Genomic DNA, 19,953 nt, shown 5'->3' with positions numbered 1-19,953 from the left:
CTGCTTCCAAAGGTAGACACAGGAACACTTCTTGTGGTAAATCACCTGCTAGTTTATTGTGGAACAGCATAAACCATAGCAGGGTTCAGCAAAGTTAACCAAGCCTCTCTGGCATAATGGCAAAACAAAAAAATATAACATAGAGCCAAAATCCATGTCTGAGGGATTCGCCCGCTCAGACCATCATGTGTTTTCAGCTCTACCTGGAGCCACCGTTTGGAGTCTTTCCTCTCCAAACCACAAGACAGAAAAAAAAAACAGTGGCTTTACGTTTTACATCCCAGCCACACCCTTGAGGTGGAGATATGGTGAGTAGGCATGCTTCCCATCTCCTACCTGCTCACCTACAAACCCGACCATAACATGGCTGATTAACTCCTTCATCACCTAGCATGCAGAAGAGAAACTTACGGGTTTCTAGATCATGGAAGAAAGCAATCTTCGTGATTCATATCTCCCCTCATATACCTTTCCTGTGTCCGTGTCACAGTACTTAAAATTGGTAATTTTGCCTTTCTACACAGTAAATTGTTAGCTTTTTTCTGTTTGATGTAGAAGCAGGAAGTCTCTTTTCTCTTAAAAATTATTCCCCTCTTCCAACTCCTGACCCAGCTGCTGCCTCCTCCCATCTGCCAGGGACTTTTGCAGTGACTCATGAGTCTTTCAGGGAAAATTGACTTCTTGTTTCTGCATAGAGCTTAGAAGGATTCAGCTGGTCAGTTTTTAATCACGTGATGTCATAAACTTAATGGAAAAGAGAAGAATTAACTGGGTAGAAAGGCAAAATGAGCAATTGTAAGTAGAGATGAGCAAATCTTTCAAGGTTTGGTTTGGTTCCAATGGTCGCCGAACATACCCAAACACCATTGTGTTCAATGGGAGGCAAAACAAAACACATACACAGCACCTTCAGAGGGGCCAAAAAGCTGTCAAAACAGCTCAAATTAGGGGCAGACAACAGAAAAAGTGGCATCAATTGACCCAAAGTAGAGATGGTATAGTTGCTCAGGGACAAGGCTTGGACCAGCATTTCTAGCTGAAATATAGCTGATCAGTAACAGGTAGATGAGTGACACGTGTAGGCCTGCCGCTGTGAGAGGCCTGCCAAATTCAGGCAACACACATGAAGGAAACCCAACTTTGAGTCCAAACATTTCCAAAAATTAGGGGCAGACAGCAGGAAAAGTGGCATCAATTGACCCACAGTAGAAAATTTATCATGGCATATTATCAGTCAACCTTGGGCCTTGCATGAGGTATCAGGGTCTATCTAGGCCAGCATTTACAGCTTTGAATTTAAGTTTAAATTAAGACGAGTTAGGTGAGGGAGCGGTGTAAGCCTTCTTTGCTGAGAGCCCCGATACCTCATGCAATAGCTCAAACTGTTGGGTTTTTTTTGTTTTTTTTTTCTCAGCCACACACATTAGTTTAAGGATAGTAACACAGGTAGTTGATTGTGGTGGTAGTTGGCCCAGACCCTGATACCTCAGGCAAGGCCCATGGCAGACTGCTGCTGCGTCATAATCAAATTTATTGCACGCTGAGCAGGAACACAGTCTGAACTCTGTGACTGCTCTGCACCGCCTCATTCCAGATTGGAGACCTGTACAGAGCTGTTACTGCTGTGGAACTGCTGAACCTGTGGTGCCACAAATGATTTTAGCTTGTGCCAACACTTCTGCTGCTGGTGCTTGAAGACATGAAGAAAGTAAGATAGAAGGACTTACTGATCGTCCCCTCTTTTTTCCTAATCCACCCAAATGCCTCTTTTCCCCTTCTCCCTCTTTTCCTCCTTCTCCCAAATCTCCCGTTTTGCAGCCGAACTCTGATCTGTACTTGATCGCTCGTTTAATTTTTGGAAGTTTTTTTTTCTCTTACACCACCTATGTGCTTGCGGTCCTGTAGCCGCCTAGCGCTGATCAGTAACTCAAATCACTGATCAGTGTCTGTGCTCGCTTTTGGCTGACGACTTTTTTTCCTGTCCATTTTTTCCCTACTTTGCACAACCTCCGTGCATGCGTCCTGCGTCCGCTGATCTGTGACGCACATCATTGATTGGCATCCGATTGTGTTTCTTTTTATTTTTAATTTTTTCAAATTATTTAAAAAAAAATTCAAATAAAAATAATAACTTAAATTAGTTGATGGAGTCAGATTAGGGACAGTAAATTATATTGCAGTAATTAATTATACTACAGTATTTTTTACTAAAAGATAACCACCATTAGCGTCACACCGTTGCAGGCGTTCAGTAGTTTTTCACTGATTTCTGTTTAGTAATAGTATTTTCAGAATTTTAGTGGAATTTTTTTTTAGTAATTATACTGCAGTTTTTTTAAACTACATAAAATTACGGTCAGCGTAATTTAGTTATGGGCGCTCAGTAATTGTTTTTACTGTCTTCTATTTTTTTCCCTTCTATTCTAAATTGATTCTAAATTATTATTAAAAATTTCATTAAGCAAAATTACACCAAACACACACCTAAATAAAACTTGATTGCCAGACACCCACACCACCCATGTGAGAAATAAAATGTCCCTCTCTTCCTAAAACGGTATTCAGCCGAGGAGTAGACATGTGGGAATTAACATTTCCCACATGTCTACTTTACATCAGCACAATTTTTTAAACATAATTTTTGTTATGAAGTTATAAGGGTGATAAGTTGACCAACAATTTCTAATTTTTCCAACAAAATTTACAAAATCATTTTTTTAGGGACCACATTACATTTGAAGTGACTTTGAGGGGCCTATATGGCAGAAAATACACAAAACTGACACAATTCTAAAAACTGCACCCTTCAAGGTGCTCAAAATCACATTTAACCCCTTCCCGACCCATGGCGCCACGTAGGCGTCATGAAAGTCGGTGCCAATCCGACCTGTGATGCCTATGTGGCGTCATGGAATGATCACGTCCCTGCAGATCGAGTGAAAGGGTTAACTCCAATTTCACCCGATCTGCAGGGACAGGGGGAGTGGTACTTCACCCCCCCCCCCCCCGTGGCTACGATCGCTCTGATTGGCTGTTGAAAGTGAAACTGCCAATCAGAGCGATCTGTAATATTTCACCTAAAAAACTGGTGAAATATTACAATCCAGCCATGGCCGATGCTGCAATATCATCGGCCATGGCTGGAAACACTTATGTACCCCCCCACCACCACCGATCTCCTCCCCGGTCCTTCGTCCGGTGCTCCGCTCCCCTCCGTCGTCCTGTCTGCTCCCCCGTCCTCCTGCCCGTTCCCCCCCGTGCTCTGATCCCACCCCACCATCCTCCGATCCACCCCCCATGCTCAGATCCCCCCCCCTCATACTTACCGGGCCTCCCGGTGTCCGTCCGTCTTCTCCATGGGCGCCGCCATCTTCCAAAATGGCGGGCGCATGCGCAGTGCGCCCGCCGAATCTGCCGGCCGGCAGATTCGTTCCAGGTATAGTTAGGTTATATCACAGTGATCAATCACAGTGATCAAAATAAAAAAAATAGTAAATGACCCCCCCCCTTATCACCCCCATAGGTAGGGACAATAATAAGAAAAAAAAATATTTTTTTTTCTTTTTCCACTAGGGTTAGGGTTAGAACTAGGGTTAGAACTAGGGGTAGGGTTAGGGGTAGGGTTAGGGGTAGGGCATGTGCACACAGTGCGCATTTGGCTGCGGATCCGCAGCGGATTGGCCGCGGATCCACAGCGGATTGGCCGCGGATCCGCAGCGGATTGGCCGCTGCGAATTCGTAGCAGTTTTCCATCAGGTTTACAGTACCATGTACACCTATGGAAAACCAAATCCGCTGTGCCCATGGTGCAGAAAATTCCGTGCGGAAACGCTGCGTTGTATTTTCCGCAGCATGTCAATTCTTTGTGCGGATTCCGCAGCGTTTTACACCTGTTCCTCAATAGGAATCCGCAGGTGAAATCCGCACAAAAAAACACTGGAAATCCGCTGTAAATCCGCAGGTAAAACGCAGTGCCTTTTACCTGCAGATTTTTCAAAAATCGTGTGGAAAAATCTCACATGAGTCCGCAACGTGGGCACATAGCCTTAGGGTTAGGGTTGGAATTAGAGTTAGGGTTGGAATTAGGGCTAGGGTTGGAATTAGGGCTAGGGTTGGAATTAGGGCTAGGGTTGGAATTAGGGCTAGGGTTGGAAATAGGGTTAAGATTAGGCTTGTGGTTAGGGTTACGGATAGGGTTAGGGGTGTGTTGGGGTTACAGTTGTGGTTAGGGTTGGGATTAGGGTTGGGATTAGGGTTAGGGTTACGGGTGTGTTGGGGTTAGGGTTGTGGTTAGGGGTGTGTTGGGGTTAGGGTTGTGATTAGGGTTATGGCTTCAGTTGGGATTAGGGTTAGGGGTGTGTTGGGGTTAGTGTTGAAGTTAGAATTGAGGGGTTTCCACTGTTTAAGCACATCAGGGGTCTCCAAACGCAACATGGCGCCACCATTGATTCCAGCCAATCTTGCGTTCAAAATGTCAAATGGTTCTCCCTCCCTTCCAAGCCCCGACGTGCGCCTAAACAGTGGTTTACCCCCACATATGGGGTACCAGCGTACTCAGGACAAACTGGGCAACAACTATTGGGGTCCTATTTCTCCTGTTACCCTTGCAAAAATAAAAAATTACTTGCTAAAACATAATTTTTGAGGAAAGAACAATTATTTTTTATTTTCACGGCTCTGCTGTTGTGAATTCTGCTCTTGGGTTCCCTCCGGTGGTTGTTGGTGGTAATACAGTTGTCCCTGGGTTGCAATCCTGAGCAGGTGTCCCTGCTGATTGCAGCTCTGACTGGGTATTTAGGTGTGCAGGATTCATTAGCCCTTGCCAGTTGTCCATTGTTCTTGGAGGTTTTACATCTCTGTCTGGTTCCTCCTGCCCTGTTGTCAAATCAGCAAAGATAAGTGTCTGGGTTTTGTTTCTGCAGTACACATGCTGTGTGCTTTACAATTCAGTGCTATTCATTGTTTTTTCTTGTCCAGCTTAGACTGTGTTTGGATTTCTTCAGTCAAGTTGGATTCTCAGGAGATGCAGATATACATTCCATGTCTTTAGTTAGATGGTGGAATTTTTGTATTATCTGCTGTGGATATTTTTAGGGTTTTAATACTGACTGCTTATTATTCTGTCCTATCCTTTTGTATTTAGCTAGAGTGGCCTCTTTTGCTAAATCCTGTTTTCTGCCTGCGTGTGTCTTTCCTCTAATACAGTCAATATTTGTGGGGGGCTGCCTATCCTTTGGGGTTCTGCTCTGAGGCAAGATAGAATTCCCATTTCCATCTATAGGGGTATTTAGTCCTCCGGCTGTGTCGAGGTGTCTAGGATATGTTAGGTACACCCCACGGCTACTTCTAGTTGCGGTATCAGTTTAGGGTTTGCAGTCAGTACAGGTTCCACCTACTCCTGAGAAAGTCTCATGCGGCTCAAAGGTCACCGGATCATAACACTCTGCGTTATGAACTTCTGTGAAGCACTTGGGGGTTGAAAGTGCTCACCACACATCTAGATAAGTTCCTTGGGGGATCTAGTTTCCAAAATGGGGTCACTTGTGGGGTGTTTCTACTGTTTAGGCACATCAGGGGCTCTGCAAACGTAAGATGATTGTTGTGAACTCTATTTTTGGGCTCCCTCTAGTGGTCACAAGTGGTACTGTGTAGTGTTGTCTTTCTGCAGGTTGCAGCATCAGCTGGTTCGTTATCCTGGTTGGTTTCGTATTTAGCTCACCTGCATACTCCGTTTCTTGCCTGCTATCAATGTATTCACTGCTCTTCAGATTCCTTGTGTCTACCTTGCTCCCAGTCTCTCCAAGACAAGCTAAGTTTTTGTTTGATCATTTTTTGATTATCAGCGTTCATTATGTTTTTAGTCCAGCTCGCTAAAATGTGATTTCCTCGCTTGCTGGTTGCTCTAGGGGACTGAGTTTCTCCCCCCACACCGTTAGTTGGTGTGGGGGTTCTTGAAATCTCAGAGTGGATATTTTGTAAGGGTTTTTTACTGACCGCATAGATTCCCTTTTCTATTTTCTGCTATCTAGTATTAGTGGGCCTCATTTGCTGAATCTGCTTTCACCCCTGTGTATGTGCCTTCCTCTTACTTCACCGTTATTATTTGTTGGGGGCTTCTATATCTTTGGGGATTATTTCTCTGGAGGCAAGAGAGGTCTTTCTTTCTCTCTAGGGGTAGTTAGTTCCTCAGGCTGGCTCGAGACGTCTAGGATTTTTAGGCACGTTCACCGGCTACTTCTAGTGTGTTTGGATAGGTTCAGATTTGCGGTCAGTCCAGTTTGCCACCTCCCTAGAGCTTGTCCTATGTTTGTTACTTAGCTGGAGTAATTTGTGATCCTCAACCACTAAGGATCATAACACATGATGCCCGCAGACCATTCCATCAAAGTCTGCATTCCAAAATGTCACTACTTCCCTTACGAGCCCCGGCATGTGCCCAAACAGTGGTTTACCCCCACATATGGGGTATCAGCGTACTCAGGAGAAACTGGACAACAACTTTTGGGGTCCAATTTCTCCTGTTACCCTTGGGAAAATAAAAAATTCTGGGCTAAAAAATCATTTTTGAGAAAATAAAAAAAATTTTTTTTTATTTTCATGGCTCTGCGTTATAAACCTCTGTGAAGCACCTGGGGGTTTTAAGTGCTCACTATGCATCTAGATAAGTTCCTTGGGGGGTCTAGTTTCCAAAATGGGGTCACTTGTAGGGGAACTCCAATGTTTAGGCACACAGGGGCTCTCGAAACGCGTCATGGTGTCCACTAACGATTGGAGCTAATTTTCCTTTCAAAAAGTCAAATGGCGCGCCTCCCCTTCTGAGCCTTGCCGTGCACCCAAACAGTGGTCTACCCCCACATATGAGGTATCGGCGTACTCAGGAGAAATTGCCCAACAAATTTTAGGATCCATTTTATCCTGTTACCCATGTGAAAATGAAAAAATTGAGGCTAAAATAATTTTTTTGTGAAAAAAAAGTACTTTTTCATTTTTACGGATCAATTTGTGAAGCACCTGGGGGTTTAAAGTGCTCACTATGCTTCTAGATAAGTTCCTTGGCGGGTCTAGTTTCCAAAATGGGGTCATTTGCGGGGGAGCTTCAATGTTTAGGCACACGGGGGCTCTCTAAACGCAACATGGTGTCCGCTAAAGATTGGAGCCAATTTTTAATTCAAAAAGTCAAATGGCGCTGCTTCCCTTCCGAGCCCTGCTGTGCGCCCAAACAGTGGTTTACCCCCACATATGAGGTATCAGCGTACTCAGGACAAACTGAACAACAATGTTCGTGGTCCAGTTTCTCCTTTTACCCTTGGGAAAATAAAAAAATTGTTGCTAAAAGATCATTTTTGTGACTAAAAAGTTAAATGTTCATTTTTTACGTCCATGTTGCTTCTGCTGCTGTGAAACACCTGAAGGGTTAATAAATTTCTTGAATGTGGTTTTGAGCACCTTGAGGGGTGCAGTTTTTAGAATGGTGTCACTTTTGGGTATTTTCAGCCATATAGAACCCTCAAACTTACTTCAAATGTGAGGTGGTCCCTAAAAAAAATGGTTTTGTAAATTTTGTTGTAAAAATCAGAAATCACTGGTCAAATTTTAACCCTTATAACTTCCTAGCAAAAAAAAAATTGTTTCCAAAATTGTGCTGATGTAAAGTAGACATGTGGGAAATTTTATTTATTAACTATTTTGTGTCACATAACTCTCTGGTTTAACAGAATAAAAATTAAAAATGTGAAATGTGCGAAATTTTCAAAATTTTCGCCAAATTTCCGTTTTTTTCACAAATAAACTCAGAAATTATCCACCTAAATTTACCACTAACATGAAGCCCAATATGTCACGAAAAAAACAATCTCAGAATCGCTAGGATCCGTTGAAGCGTTCCTGAGTTATTACCTCATAAAGGGACACTGGTCAGAATTGCAAAAAACGGCCAGGTCATTAAGGCCAAAATAGGCTGGGTCATGAAGGGGTTAAGAAGTTTATTAAACCTTCAAGTGATCTACAGGAATTTTTGGAACGTGGAAGGAAAAAATGAACATTTATCTGTTTTTCACAACAATTTTACTTTAGATCCCAATTTTTTTATTTTTGCATGGGTAAAAGGAAAAATTGGACCCAAAAATTTGTTGCAAAATTTCTCCTAAGCATGCCCATACCCCATGTGGGGGAAAACCACTATTTGTCCACACGGCTCAGAAGGCAAGGAACACCAAATGACTTTTTGAATGTAAAATTTGTAGGAATTATTACCTGACGCCATGTTTGGAGAGCCACTGATGTGCCTAAAGACAGGAAACCTCCCCCACAAGTGACCCTATTTTGGAAACCAGACCCCTCAAGGGACTAATGCTGGTTTCACATTTGCGGATGGAGGGCTGCGTACGTCCTCCATGAAGCTCCGCCCTCCGCCGCACCTCCTCCGGTCAGCTCCGCCTGCGTCAGCATGCGGAGTGCGTACCCTATCTTTACCATTAGGTACCCAGGCCATGCCGATGTATGCGGATGCCTCCGCATGCTTCGTTTTGATTGTGCGGCGACCTGTTCTGAGCGCAACGAGTTGCAATTTGGTGCGGTCGCCGCACCGTCAAAACGACGCATTCGGAGGCATCCACATAGTTCCCCATGGCCTGCTACACAGGACGCATGAAGCCGTAGGCGGAGCTGAATGAAGAGGCAGGGCTTCACATAGGAAGTCCGCAGCCCTGCCGAATGCTAGTGTGAAACTAGCCCAAGGAACTTATCTAGACGTGTGGTGAGCACATTGAACCCCCAGGTGCTTCACAGACGTTTATAACGTAGATGTTATTTTGGCCCCAAATTTTTTGTTGTTCAATTTTTCCTGAGTAAACAGATACCGCATATGTGGTTGAAAACTACTTTTGATGTACAGTGCAAAGCTCAGAAGGGAAGAAGCGCCATATTGGAGTTCAGATTTTTCTAGACTGGTTTGAGGGTGCCATGTCACAATGGCAGAGCCCTTGAGGTGCAAAAACAGCAGAACCACCCATAAGAGACTCCATTTTACAAAGCACACTTCTAGATAAATTCATCTAGGGGTGCAGTGATCATATTGACAGCACAGGTGTGTCACATAATTTTATGCCATTGGCAGCGAAGTAAAACTAATTACGATACATTTTTACCGCCAAAATTTTGTTTTAACCTCAGATTTTACATTTTCACAAGGGGAAATTGGCAGAAATGGCACCAAAATTTGTCCCACAACTTCTGCTAAATATAGAAATACCCCATATGTGGCCGCAGAATGCTACTTAGCCATACGGATAGACTCTGGAGGGACGTATATGTCTCCTGGTGCGCAGATTTTGCTGAAATAGTTTGTGGACTCAATATTCAGAGCCCCTGAGTGCTAGAAGAGCAGATTCCACCTTCAAGTGACCCCATTTTGGAAATGACATCTCTTTGGGATTTTATCTACAGGTATAGTGATGATTTTGACTCCATGAGTGTTTTCCAGAAACAAAGCAGTAGTGGAAGTTATTGAGTGAAAATTGCAAGCAGGTGTTGTAGTGACCCGTACCCGTAGTAGGTGGGTTTTCATCGCTACAGAAATGCCAAACATGTGGACGCTAAGTGTAGTTTAGGCACACAGTGGAGCTCCGAAGGGATGAGGGGATTTGGGAGGTCAGAATTTGCTGGATTTCTTATGGGGGGGGGGCCGCGAGGAACCATTTTGCTTTTCCAGAGCCTTTGTACTACCAGTAACATGGAAGCCCCTATATTTGCATTGACAGATGACGGACCTGAGTGGAGGTTTGCTTTTTTTTTTGTGGATTGATTTGAATCTTTTGTTAGGAACATTTCCATAACATTTGGGATCACAGTTATCCAGTGCTCTACACTGAGCACTTACAGCGGGATTTCTATTTAAATCTCCGAGTGATGTGATTCAGATGAAGCCTCCGAAGGATCCATTCACTGTAATGTGGCAGCAGAGTTACTCTGGGCTCCGTCTGGCCTCTATTCAGTGTCAGTGTTGTCCTTCATGCACTGCGCATGATCTAACTAACTTGCTAGTGCTTGGTGACTCGGATGTCGTCAGGATGACATTGGGTTACCATGGCAACGATCGTGCCCCTGTGGCGACTGTCGGAGATCAGAGGGGGTTCCCTCCTTCTGCATGCCTGCTAAAATCGCGATCGCAGTATTTAGGGGGTTTAAGTGCCGGGAGTGATGTGGGCCCTGCTCCTGCACTGATTGCCAGGAGTCAGCTGTCAAAAATCAGTTGACACCCGGCGGTGATGATATGTCCAAGGTCGCTAAGTATCAGCCAACCTGGACGTATGGATACGTCAAAGGTCTTTAATGGGGTTAAATAGTTTTCTTTGGGGGTGTACACTTCTACCTACATGGCACTGATCAGTTATAAGCAAGCAGAAGTGCAGAAGGACCTGTGATGATGTCATCAGGGCCACATGACCTGAGTCCCACTGTTCCTGCCAGCTAGAGTGTGTAGCCTAAATAAGTGTGGAAATATTAATTGGAGTTCTTTATAGCCGGCTGTATTAGGCAGTCCCAAATACAATGGTGTACATGTGGGACTTCCAGCGATCAGAAAGTAATGTTAGAATTCCTCACTGGATTGTATTTTTTTTTTTTTTTTTTTTTTTTTTTTTTAAAGCATGTAAATGGCAAATGTTGTTTTTGATTTACAAAATGAATATTGTTGTTAATGGTGAGACAACAACCCCTAATAGGCAAAGAATCCGCAATTAAAATCTGAGACAGATATTCTGATTCGTGCTTTAGCATCCACATGAGGATTAGCACAATTGTCAATGTAAGATCCACAGTGCTGTCAATAGTGCAAGCAGATTTTTTCAACTGCAAGTGAATTTGTTTTGATATACTGTACCCCTTTTATTGGCATTGGATGCAGAATGCCCTTTATGAACATATTCATATGACTTCTGAGTTATTATTGGGGATTCTTCTATTCAAAACCCTTATATATTGCCTGATGGGGAGAGTGTTTTTCATTTTTAATGACAAAATATGTATCTGCATTACATGCTCAACCTCTTTTAAGACCAAGCCAAAGTTGGCATTAAAGGGAATCTGTCCTTAGGATCAACCCTCCTAAGTCGTCTTTATGGGCATGCAGGTCATAAGAAATAGAATAAAATGATACCTTGATATATGCGATGCGATGTTTTGTTCCAGCGAAATCAACATTTTTCTTTATATGTAAATGAGCTATTACGATCTATGAGCCCGAGACAGATCTCCCTGAGGATCTGCCTCCAGAGCTTGTTTTATATGAAAGGGAGCATTATGAGCTCTTCTGACCTTCACAGGGATCCAGGTGAATCAAAAGAGAGTAGTGACCATTGGGGCATTTGGAGACAAACGTATGAAAAATCCTCCAAGTTTCATCCTGTGAAATGTGTAAATTTTAGTCTTAAAAAACCTATTTGGAGCAGACATTTGATGATTTTTCTTTTTTTTAGGAGGATGAGAAAAGCAGGAGGAAGCGAATGCAAAGACGGTAAGAGAATATTTATTTTGTTTTAAGTTGTGTATTGTGATCTCACTTTAGCCCCTTAACTTCTTTCATTGATTTTGCTCAGCATCTACATTCCCTCAAATTCTGTATTTGCAGGCAGAGCTTTGTTATGGTAAAAGGAGCTGCCCTTCTCCTGCAGGAAGAGGGTGAACCAGAAGAAATTGATAAGCCGACTCAAACAACAGGCCCCAGTGAGCAAGAGCTACACCTACAGTCCATGCTTAGACTACTTTGGCAGGAAGACACTCTGAAACTGGTGAGGTTCTTTAACTTGCCATCTATTACATTTCTTAATTAAATCGTTGTTTTAATTTTTATTCATAAATCAATAATACACATGGAAATAAGCAACTTTATGATATATCTTATTGGAGAAAACTGATTCTTTTTCAGCCAGGACTAATCATTCATTCTCAAAATTCTCAATTCTCATTGTATTCAGTGAAAATATATTTTTCCGTTACCGAGATAAGAAGTGGCAGTTGCTACTGTTAAGATTAGTGATGGGCGAACCCCTTAATGTTTGGGTCTGGCCAGTTCGGCCGAACATGTAAAAAAAAAAAAAAAGTTTGGTTCTGATGCCAGAACAGTACCCGATCCCGGACCCCATTTGGATGAAGGGGGGGCCCGAACATCCGTTGTTTTCCAGTAGTCATAGAGCTACGGTTCCCACGCTGTCAGATGACTGCGTGAGCCAGCAGCTGTGACTAGAAGTAAAAAGTTTACCTCTGGTCACAGATGCGTCGGCTGATGAGAGTACTACCATCAGCCTATGCCTGCTGCCTCTAATGACATAAGGTATTCACCAGCCGGCGTCTGTGCTATAAATACATCTTTTTTTAATTTACGTGGAGTCTTTCTATTTTTGATAACCAGCATGGCAAAACTGACAGCTGCTGCAACAACCCTCAGCAGTCAGACTCAACAAGGTCTCCACGCTGTTTTTTTTTTAATTATTAAAATAAGTAATTAAAAAAAAAAACTGTGAGGTCCCCGCCATTTTTGACAACCAACCAAGCTAAAGCAGACAGCTGGTGGCTCCTATTCCCATGTTGGTAAGGGGCTATGGATATTGGCGCATCCCGCAGCCACCCCATAAAAGGCGCATCTATTAGATGCGCTAATTCTGGCTCTTTGCACAGCTCTTCCCACATGCCCTGTGGTGGCGGTGGCAAGTGGGGTTCATATTTGTGGGATGGCTGTCACCTTTGTGACATCAAGCCCAATAGTTAGTAATGGAGAGGCGACTTCTAGACACCTCTCCATTACTAACCCCATAGTCATACACCCAGTTTAAAGTCCTTTATTTGAAATAAAAACACACACCTTTTTACAAATTTATTTGAAAATAACAAACATTTATACTCACCCGATGCCCATTCCATTGAAGCCCTGGTCTACTGTAAAAGAGCAAAATAAAAAACAACAATATCTCTCTCCTGTCCAACATGCTGTCTCACTCCGTAATCCATGTCTGCTATAATTGGTTTTCAACCTGGATGGTGCCAAGAAGATGCTGTCAGTTTTGCCATGCTGGTTATCAAAAATAGAAAGACCCCACTTAATTTTTAAAAAATTTATTTATAGCTCAGGCGCTGGCTGAGGAATATTCCCATCAGCCACCCCTGCTCTCGCAGTTATTAGTGGCAGCAGGAGTAGGCTGATGGGAGTAGTACTCACATCAGCTGATGCCTCTGTGACCGGAGCTAAACTTTTTTTTTTTTTTTTAAACTCCAGTCACAGCTGCTGGCTGTCAGATGAACCACAGATCTCTGACTGGCAGTAATGATCCTTACTGTGAATCAGCGCTGCTGGTATTTCTCGTGCTGCCATGCAAATGAAAGCATTTGAAACAACCGATATTCGGTGTGCCAAACAGCAACACTGACTTTTCCAAGAATTTCTACACTGATTACATGATCTTTTTTAGTCTCTAACTTCTCATTGTTTTCTCTCTTATGTATTCATCACTCCATAGCTCTTACTCCTGGGGGGCGGGACTGGAAACGCTGCATACACTTGCAATAATTAACATCTTAGTGGCCAAGCCAATTTTGATCTTAATGACCAAGCCAAATTTTATCATTTTGGCCAGTGTCCTTTTATGTGGTTATAACTCTGGAGCACTTCAAGGGATCCCGGTGATTCTGAGATATTTTTTTCATGACGTTGTACTTTATGGTAGTGGTAACATGTATTCGATATGACTTGCATTTATTTATGAAACAAGCAGAATTTGGCAACAATTTTTAACATTTTTGCAATTTTCAAACTTTCAATTTTTGTGCCCTTAAATCACAGAGATATGTCACACAAAATAGTTAATAAATAACATTTCCCACATGTCTACTTCACATCAACATAATTTTGGAAACATAATTTTTTTTTGGATACGAAATTAGAAGGGTTAAAAGTTGACCAGCGATTTCTCATTTTTCCAACAAAATTTGCTATACATTTTTATTTTTTTTTAGGTATCCCCTCACATTTGAAGTGACTTTGAGGGATCTATATGACAGCAAGTACCCAAAAGTGACACCATTCTATAAACTGCACCCCTTTCAGGTGCTCATAACCACATTCAAGAATTTTATTAACCCTTCAGGTGCTTCACGAGAACTGAAGCAACGTGAAAGGAAAAAATTAACATTTAATTTTTTCACAAAAAATTTACTTTAAACCCAAACTTTTTATATTCACAAGGGTAACAAGACAAAATGAACCCCAAAATTTGTTGTGCAATCTCTCCTGAATATGCCAATACCCCATATGTGGGGGAAAGCCACTGGCAGTACTCGGAAGGGAAGGAGGTCCGTTTGACTCTTTGAATGTAAAATTGTCTGGAATCAAGAGTGGATGCCATGTTGCATTTGGAGCGCCCACGATATGCCTAAACTGTGGAAACCCACCACAGGTGCGATGCAGAATTTCCTAATATTAGGTTGTCATATGGAGTATGTCGTCATTCGTGTTGAGCACAAGTGCTGACTACTCGAGTTTGACACGGGTGGTCAGGTATGCACTAAATATCACGGATGCTCGAGTGACATGCTAGAGTCCCTGCCCTGCATGTTACACACCTATTAGACACTCAAAAAAAACACATGCGGGAATCTGCAATACTTGGTGCATACTTGATCAACTGATGCAAACTCAAGTAGCGAGCACTGAGCTCAACACTAGCCTTCATATCGTCTTTTTTTTTTTTTTTTTTTAACTTTTGTAAACCCACCAATTCTAGCCCTATCATAACTCTAACCCCTAACATTGCCCTTACACAACCCTAACCCCAACCCTAACTGCAAAGAAGGGAAAAAAATTACATTTTTTTTATTTTGTAAATTTTGTCTAATTAAGGGGGTGACAAAGGGGCATTTGATTTACTTATTATGTTTTTTTTATTTTGATTACTGTGATAGGGTCTATCATAGTGATCGAAAAGGAACCAATAGTAAAAATTCCCTATTGTTGCCGGATTCCAGTCGGCAGATATTGGCAGGTGCACTGCACATGCACCTTCCATTTTATTCCAGGAAGATGACATGGAGGGCCTCGGGACGGAGCAGGAGGGCTCGGGGATGGCGGGCGGGATCTGGCGACCCCATTTCTCTCTTCTCTAATATGTTATATCATTTTCTTGGCTTATCACACCTCCCACCCCCCCTGAACAAATGTTCTACTGTAGTATCATTTAAATGTCGTACTCTTTTCTTATTAATCTATTTGTAATCTTGCCTGAAGAAGGAGCCTTTGTGCTCTGAAAGCTTGCAAACATATTATTTTCTGGTTAGCCAATAAAGGTATCACTCCTAGAATACTTTTGTCATCATTGGGCAGAAAACTATTCACATCAATCATATCAGAGGAGAATTTTAAATCAGACTTTCTTTTATTTTGTGATCGCCGTTGTTCGGTGAATAATGGCGATCACGTGACAGGGTTAAAACAAAAAGAAAAAAAGGCCCTGATCATGGTCTCAGCTACCGGGAGATTTTCTGACGATGGGGGTTGCTACAGCCTTATTTCTCAGCGCCGTTAAAAAGAATAAGAAAAAAATAACAGCCAAAAGCTTACAAAAATGCATGTATCCCAAAACATTTAAACAATCTGTCACTTTCTGGTGATAGCTTTTTCGTAAAGGTTACACTATTCCTTAGGACACACTTTTCCTGATAATCGTGCAGTGTAAACAGGCTGTCTGTCATCAAAAGAGTGAGTAAAATACCTGTTTGTTGGGTTAAATAATCTTTTGGAATTTAACCCCTTCACCCCCAAGGGTGGTTTGCACGTTAATGACCGGGCCAATTTTTACAATTCTGACCACTGTCCCTTTATGAGGTTATAACTCTGGAACGCTTCAACGGATCTTGGCGATTCTGACATTGTTTTCTCGTGACATATTGTACTTCATGATAGTGGTAAAATTTCTTCGATATAACTTGCATTTATTTGTGAAAAAAACGAATATTTGGCGAAAATTTTGAAAATTTAGCAATTTTCCAACTTTGAATTTTTATGCCCTTAAATCACAGACATATGTCACGCAAAATACTTAATAAGTAACATTTCCCACATGTCTACTTTACATCAGCACAATTTTGGAACCCAAATTTTTTTTTTGTGACGGAGTTATAAGGGTTAAAAGTTGACCAGCAATTTCTCATTTTTACAACACCATTTTTTTTTAGGGACCACATCTCATTTGAAGTCATTTTGAGGGGTCTATATGATAGAAAATACCCAAGTGTGACACAATTCTAAAAACTGCACCCCTCAAGGTACTCAAAACCACTTTCAAGAAGTTTATTAACCCTTCAGGTGTTTCACAGGAATTTTTGGAATGTTTAAATAAAAATAAACATTTAACTTTTTTTCACACAAAATTTATTTCAGCTCCAATTTGTTTTATTTTACCAAGGGTAACAGGAGAAAATAGACCCCAAAATTTGTTGTACAATTTGTCCTGAGTACGCTGATACCCCATATGTGGGGGTAAACCACTGGGCGCATGGCAGAGCTCGGAAGGAAAGGAGCGCCATTTGACTTTTCAATGCAAAATTGACTGGAATTGAGATGGGACGCCATGTTGCATTTGGAGAGCCCCTGATGTGCCTAAACATTGAAACCCCCCACAAGTGACACCATTTTGGAAAGTAGACCCCCTAAGGATCTTATCTAGATGTGTGGTGAGCACTTTGACCCAACAAGTGCTTCACAGAAGTTTATAATGCAGAGCCGTAAAAGTAAAAAATCATATTTTTTCACAAAAATGATCTTTTCGCCCCCAATTTTTTATTTTCCCAAGGGTAAGAGAAGAAATTGGACCCCAAAAATTGTTGTGCAATTTGTCCTGAGTACGCTGATACCCCATATGTGGGTGTAAACCATTGTTTGGGCGCAGGGCAGAGCTCGGAAGGGAAGGAGCGCCATTTGACTTTTCAATGCAAAATTGACTGGAATTGAGATGGGACGCCATGTTGCGTTTGGAGAGCCCCTGATGTGCCTAAACATTGAAACCCCCCACAAGTGACACCATTTTGGAAAGTAGACCCCTTAAGGAACTTATCTAGATGTGTGTTGAGCACTTTGACCCAACAAGTGTTTCACAGAAGTTTATAATGCAGAGCCGTAAAAATAAAAAATCATATTTTTTCACAAAAATGATCTTTTCTCCCCCATTTTTTTATTTCCCCAAGGGTAAGAGAAGAAATTAGACCACAAAAGTTGTTGTGCAATTTGTCCTGAGTACGACGATACCCCATATGTGGGGGTAAACCACTGTTTGGGCGCATAGCAGAGCTCGGAAGGGAAGGAGCGCTATTTTACTTTTCAATGCAAAATTGACTGGAATTAAGATGGGATGCCATGTTGCGTTTGGAGAGCCTCTGATGTGCCTAAACATTAAAAACCCCCACAAGTGACACCATTTTGGAAAGTAGACCCCCTATGGAACTTATCTCGATGTGTTTTGATAGCTTTGAACCCCCAAGTGTTTCACTACAGTTTATAACGCAGAGCCGTGAAAATAAAAATTCTTTTTTTTTTCACAAAAATGATTTTTAGCCCCCAGTTTTGTATTTTCACAAGGGTATCAGGATAAATTGGACCCCAAACATTGTTGTCCAATTTGTCCTGAGTGCGCTGATATCCCATATGTGGGGGGGAACCACTGTTTGGGCGCATGACAGAGCTCGGAAGGGAAGGAGCGCCATTTGGAATGCAGACTTAAATGGATTGGTCTGCAGGCGTCACGTTGCATTTGCAGAGCCCCTGATGTACCCAAACAGTACAAACCCCCCACAAGTGACCCCATATCGGAAACTAGACCCCCCAAGGAACTTATCTAGATGTGTTGTGAGAATTTTGAACCCCCAAGTGTTTCACTACAGTTTTCAACGCAGAGCCGTGAAAATAAAAAATCTTTTTTTTCCCACAAAACTTATTTTTTGGCCCCCAGTTTTGTATTTTCCCAAGGGTAGCAGGATAAATTGGACCCCAAAAGATGATGTCCAATTTGTCCTGAGTACGCTGATACCCCATATGTTGGGGTAAACCCCTGTTTGGGCACACGGGAGAGCTCTGAAGGGAAGGAGCACTGTTTTCCTTTTTCAACGCAGAATTGGCTGGAATTCAGATCGGATGCCATGTCCCGTTTGGAGAGCCCCTGATGTGCCTAAACAGTGGAAACCCCCCAATTATAACTGAAACCCTAATCCAAACACACCCCTTACCCTAATCCCAACAGTAACCCTAACCACTCCTCTAACCCAGACACACCCAACCCTATTCCCAACCGTAAATGTAATCCAAACCCTAACCCTATCTTTAGCCCCAACCCTAACTGTAGCCCCAACCCTAGCCCCAACCCTAACCCTAGCCCTAACCCTAGCAATAACCCTAGCCCTATCACTAGCCCTAACACTAGCCGTAACACTAGCCCTAGCCCTAACCCTAGCAATAACCCTAGCCCTATCAATAGCCGTAACACTAGCCGTAACACTAGCCCTAACCCTAGCCCTAACCCTAGCCCCAACCCTAGCCCTAACCCTAGCCCTAGCCCCAACCCTAGCCCCAACCCTAGCCCCAACCCTAGCCCTAACCCTAGCCCCAACCCTAGCCCTAACCCTTGCCCTAACCCTAGCCCTAACTCTAGTCCTAACTCTAGCCCTAACCCTAACCCTAATGGGAAAATGGAAATAAATACATTTTTTAATTTTTTTATTTTTCCCTAACTAAGGGGGTGATGAAGGGGGGTTTGATTTACTTTTATAGCGGGTTATTTAGCGGATTTTTATGATTGGCAGCTGTCACACACTGAAAGACGCTTTTCATTGCAAAAAATATTTTTTGCGTTACCACATTTTGAGAGCTGTAATTTTTCCATATTTGAGTCCACAGAGTCATGTGAGATCTTGTTTTTTGCGGGACGAGTTGACGTTTTTATTGGTAACATTTTCGGACATGTGACTTTTTTATCGCTTTTTATTCCGATTTTTGTGAGGCAGAGTGATCAAAAACCAGCTATTCATGAATTTCTTTTGGGGGAGGCGTTTATACCGTTCCGCGTTTGGTAAAATTGATAAAGCAGTTTTATTCGACGGGTCAGTACGATTACAGCGATATCTCATTTATATCATTTTTTTTATGTTTTGGCGCTTTTATACGATAAAAGCTATTTTATAGAAAAAATAATTATTTTGGTATTGCTTTATTCTCAGGACTGTAACTTTTTTATTTTTTTGCTGATGATGCTGTATCGCGGCTCGTTTTTTGCGGGACAAGATGACGTTTTCAGTGGTACCATGGTTATTTATATCAGTCTTTTTGATCGCGTGTTATTCCACTTTTTGTTCGGCAGTATGATAATAAAGCGTTGTTTTTTGCCTCGGTTTTTTTTTTTTTTTTTCTTACGGTGTTTACTGAAGGGGTTAACTAGTGGGGCAGTTTTATAGGTTGGGTCGTTACGGACGCGGCGATACTAAATATGTGTACTTTTATTGTTTTTTTTTATTTTATTTAGCTAAAGAAATGTATTTATGGGAATAATATATATATTTTTTTCTTTATTTAGGATATTTTTTTTATTTATTTTTTTACACACATGTGGGGAATTTTTTTTTACTTTTTTACTTTGTCCCAGGGGGGAACATCACAGATCATTGATCTGGCAGTGTGCACAGCACTCTGCCAGATCTACGATCTGCTGTGCAGGGCTGCAGGCTTACCAAGTGTCTGCTCTGAGCAGACACTCGGTAAGCCACCTCCCTCCCTGCAGGACCCGGATGCCGCGGCCATCTTGGATCCGGGACCTGCGGCGAGGAGGGAGGTAGGAGACCCTCGGAGCAACGCGATCACATCGCGTTGCTCCGGGGGTCTCAGGGAAGCCCGCAGGGAGCCCCCTCCCTGCGCGATGCTTCCCTATA

The 19,953-nt window shown here is 42.4% G+C and overlaps 1 protein-coding gene across 2 annotated transcripts in view; it reads left to right on the top strand.

The window, feature by feature from the left end:
- SSH3 (slingshot protein phosphatase 3) overlaps positions 1–19,953 on the top strand; it is a 154,048-nt gene that overhangs the window by 22,301 nt on the left and 111,794 nt on the right. Inside the window, exons 1-3 of one of the 2 annotated variants that reach the window (XM_077250849.1) lie at positions 10,268–10,322; positions 11,475–11,512; positions 11,627–11,786. In XM_077250849.1, the coding sequence (XP_077106964.1) occupies positions 10,308–10,322; positions 11,475–11,512; positions 11,627–11,786 (213 nt within the window). In that variant the 5' untranslated portion in view covers positions 10,268–10,307. Of the gene's footprint in view, positions 1–10,267; positions 10,323–11,474; positions 11,513–11,626; positions 11,787–19,953 lie in introns of those variants that run through there. The other variant, XM_077250850.1, reaches the window with a different exon arrangement.

The sequence above is a fragment of the Ranitomeya variabilis genome, chromosome 4 (assembly GCF_051348905.1).
Source record: "Ranitomeya variabilis isolate aRanVar5 chromosome 4, aRanVar5.hap1, whole genome shotgun sequence".
Classification (NCBI taxonomy): domain Eukaryota; kingdom Metazoa; phylum Chordata; class Amphibia; order Anura; family Dendrobatidae; genus Ranitomeya; species Ranitomeya variabilis.
This window is presented reverse-complemented; position numbering and strand designations above follow the sequence as displayed.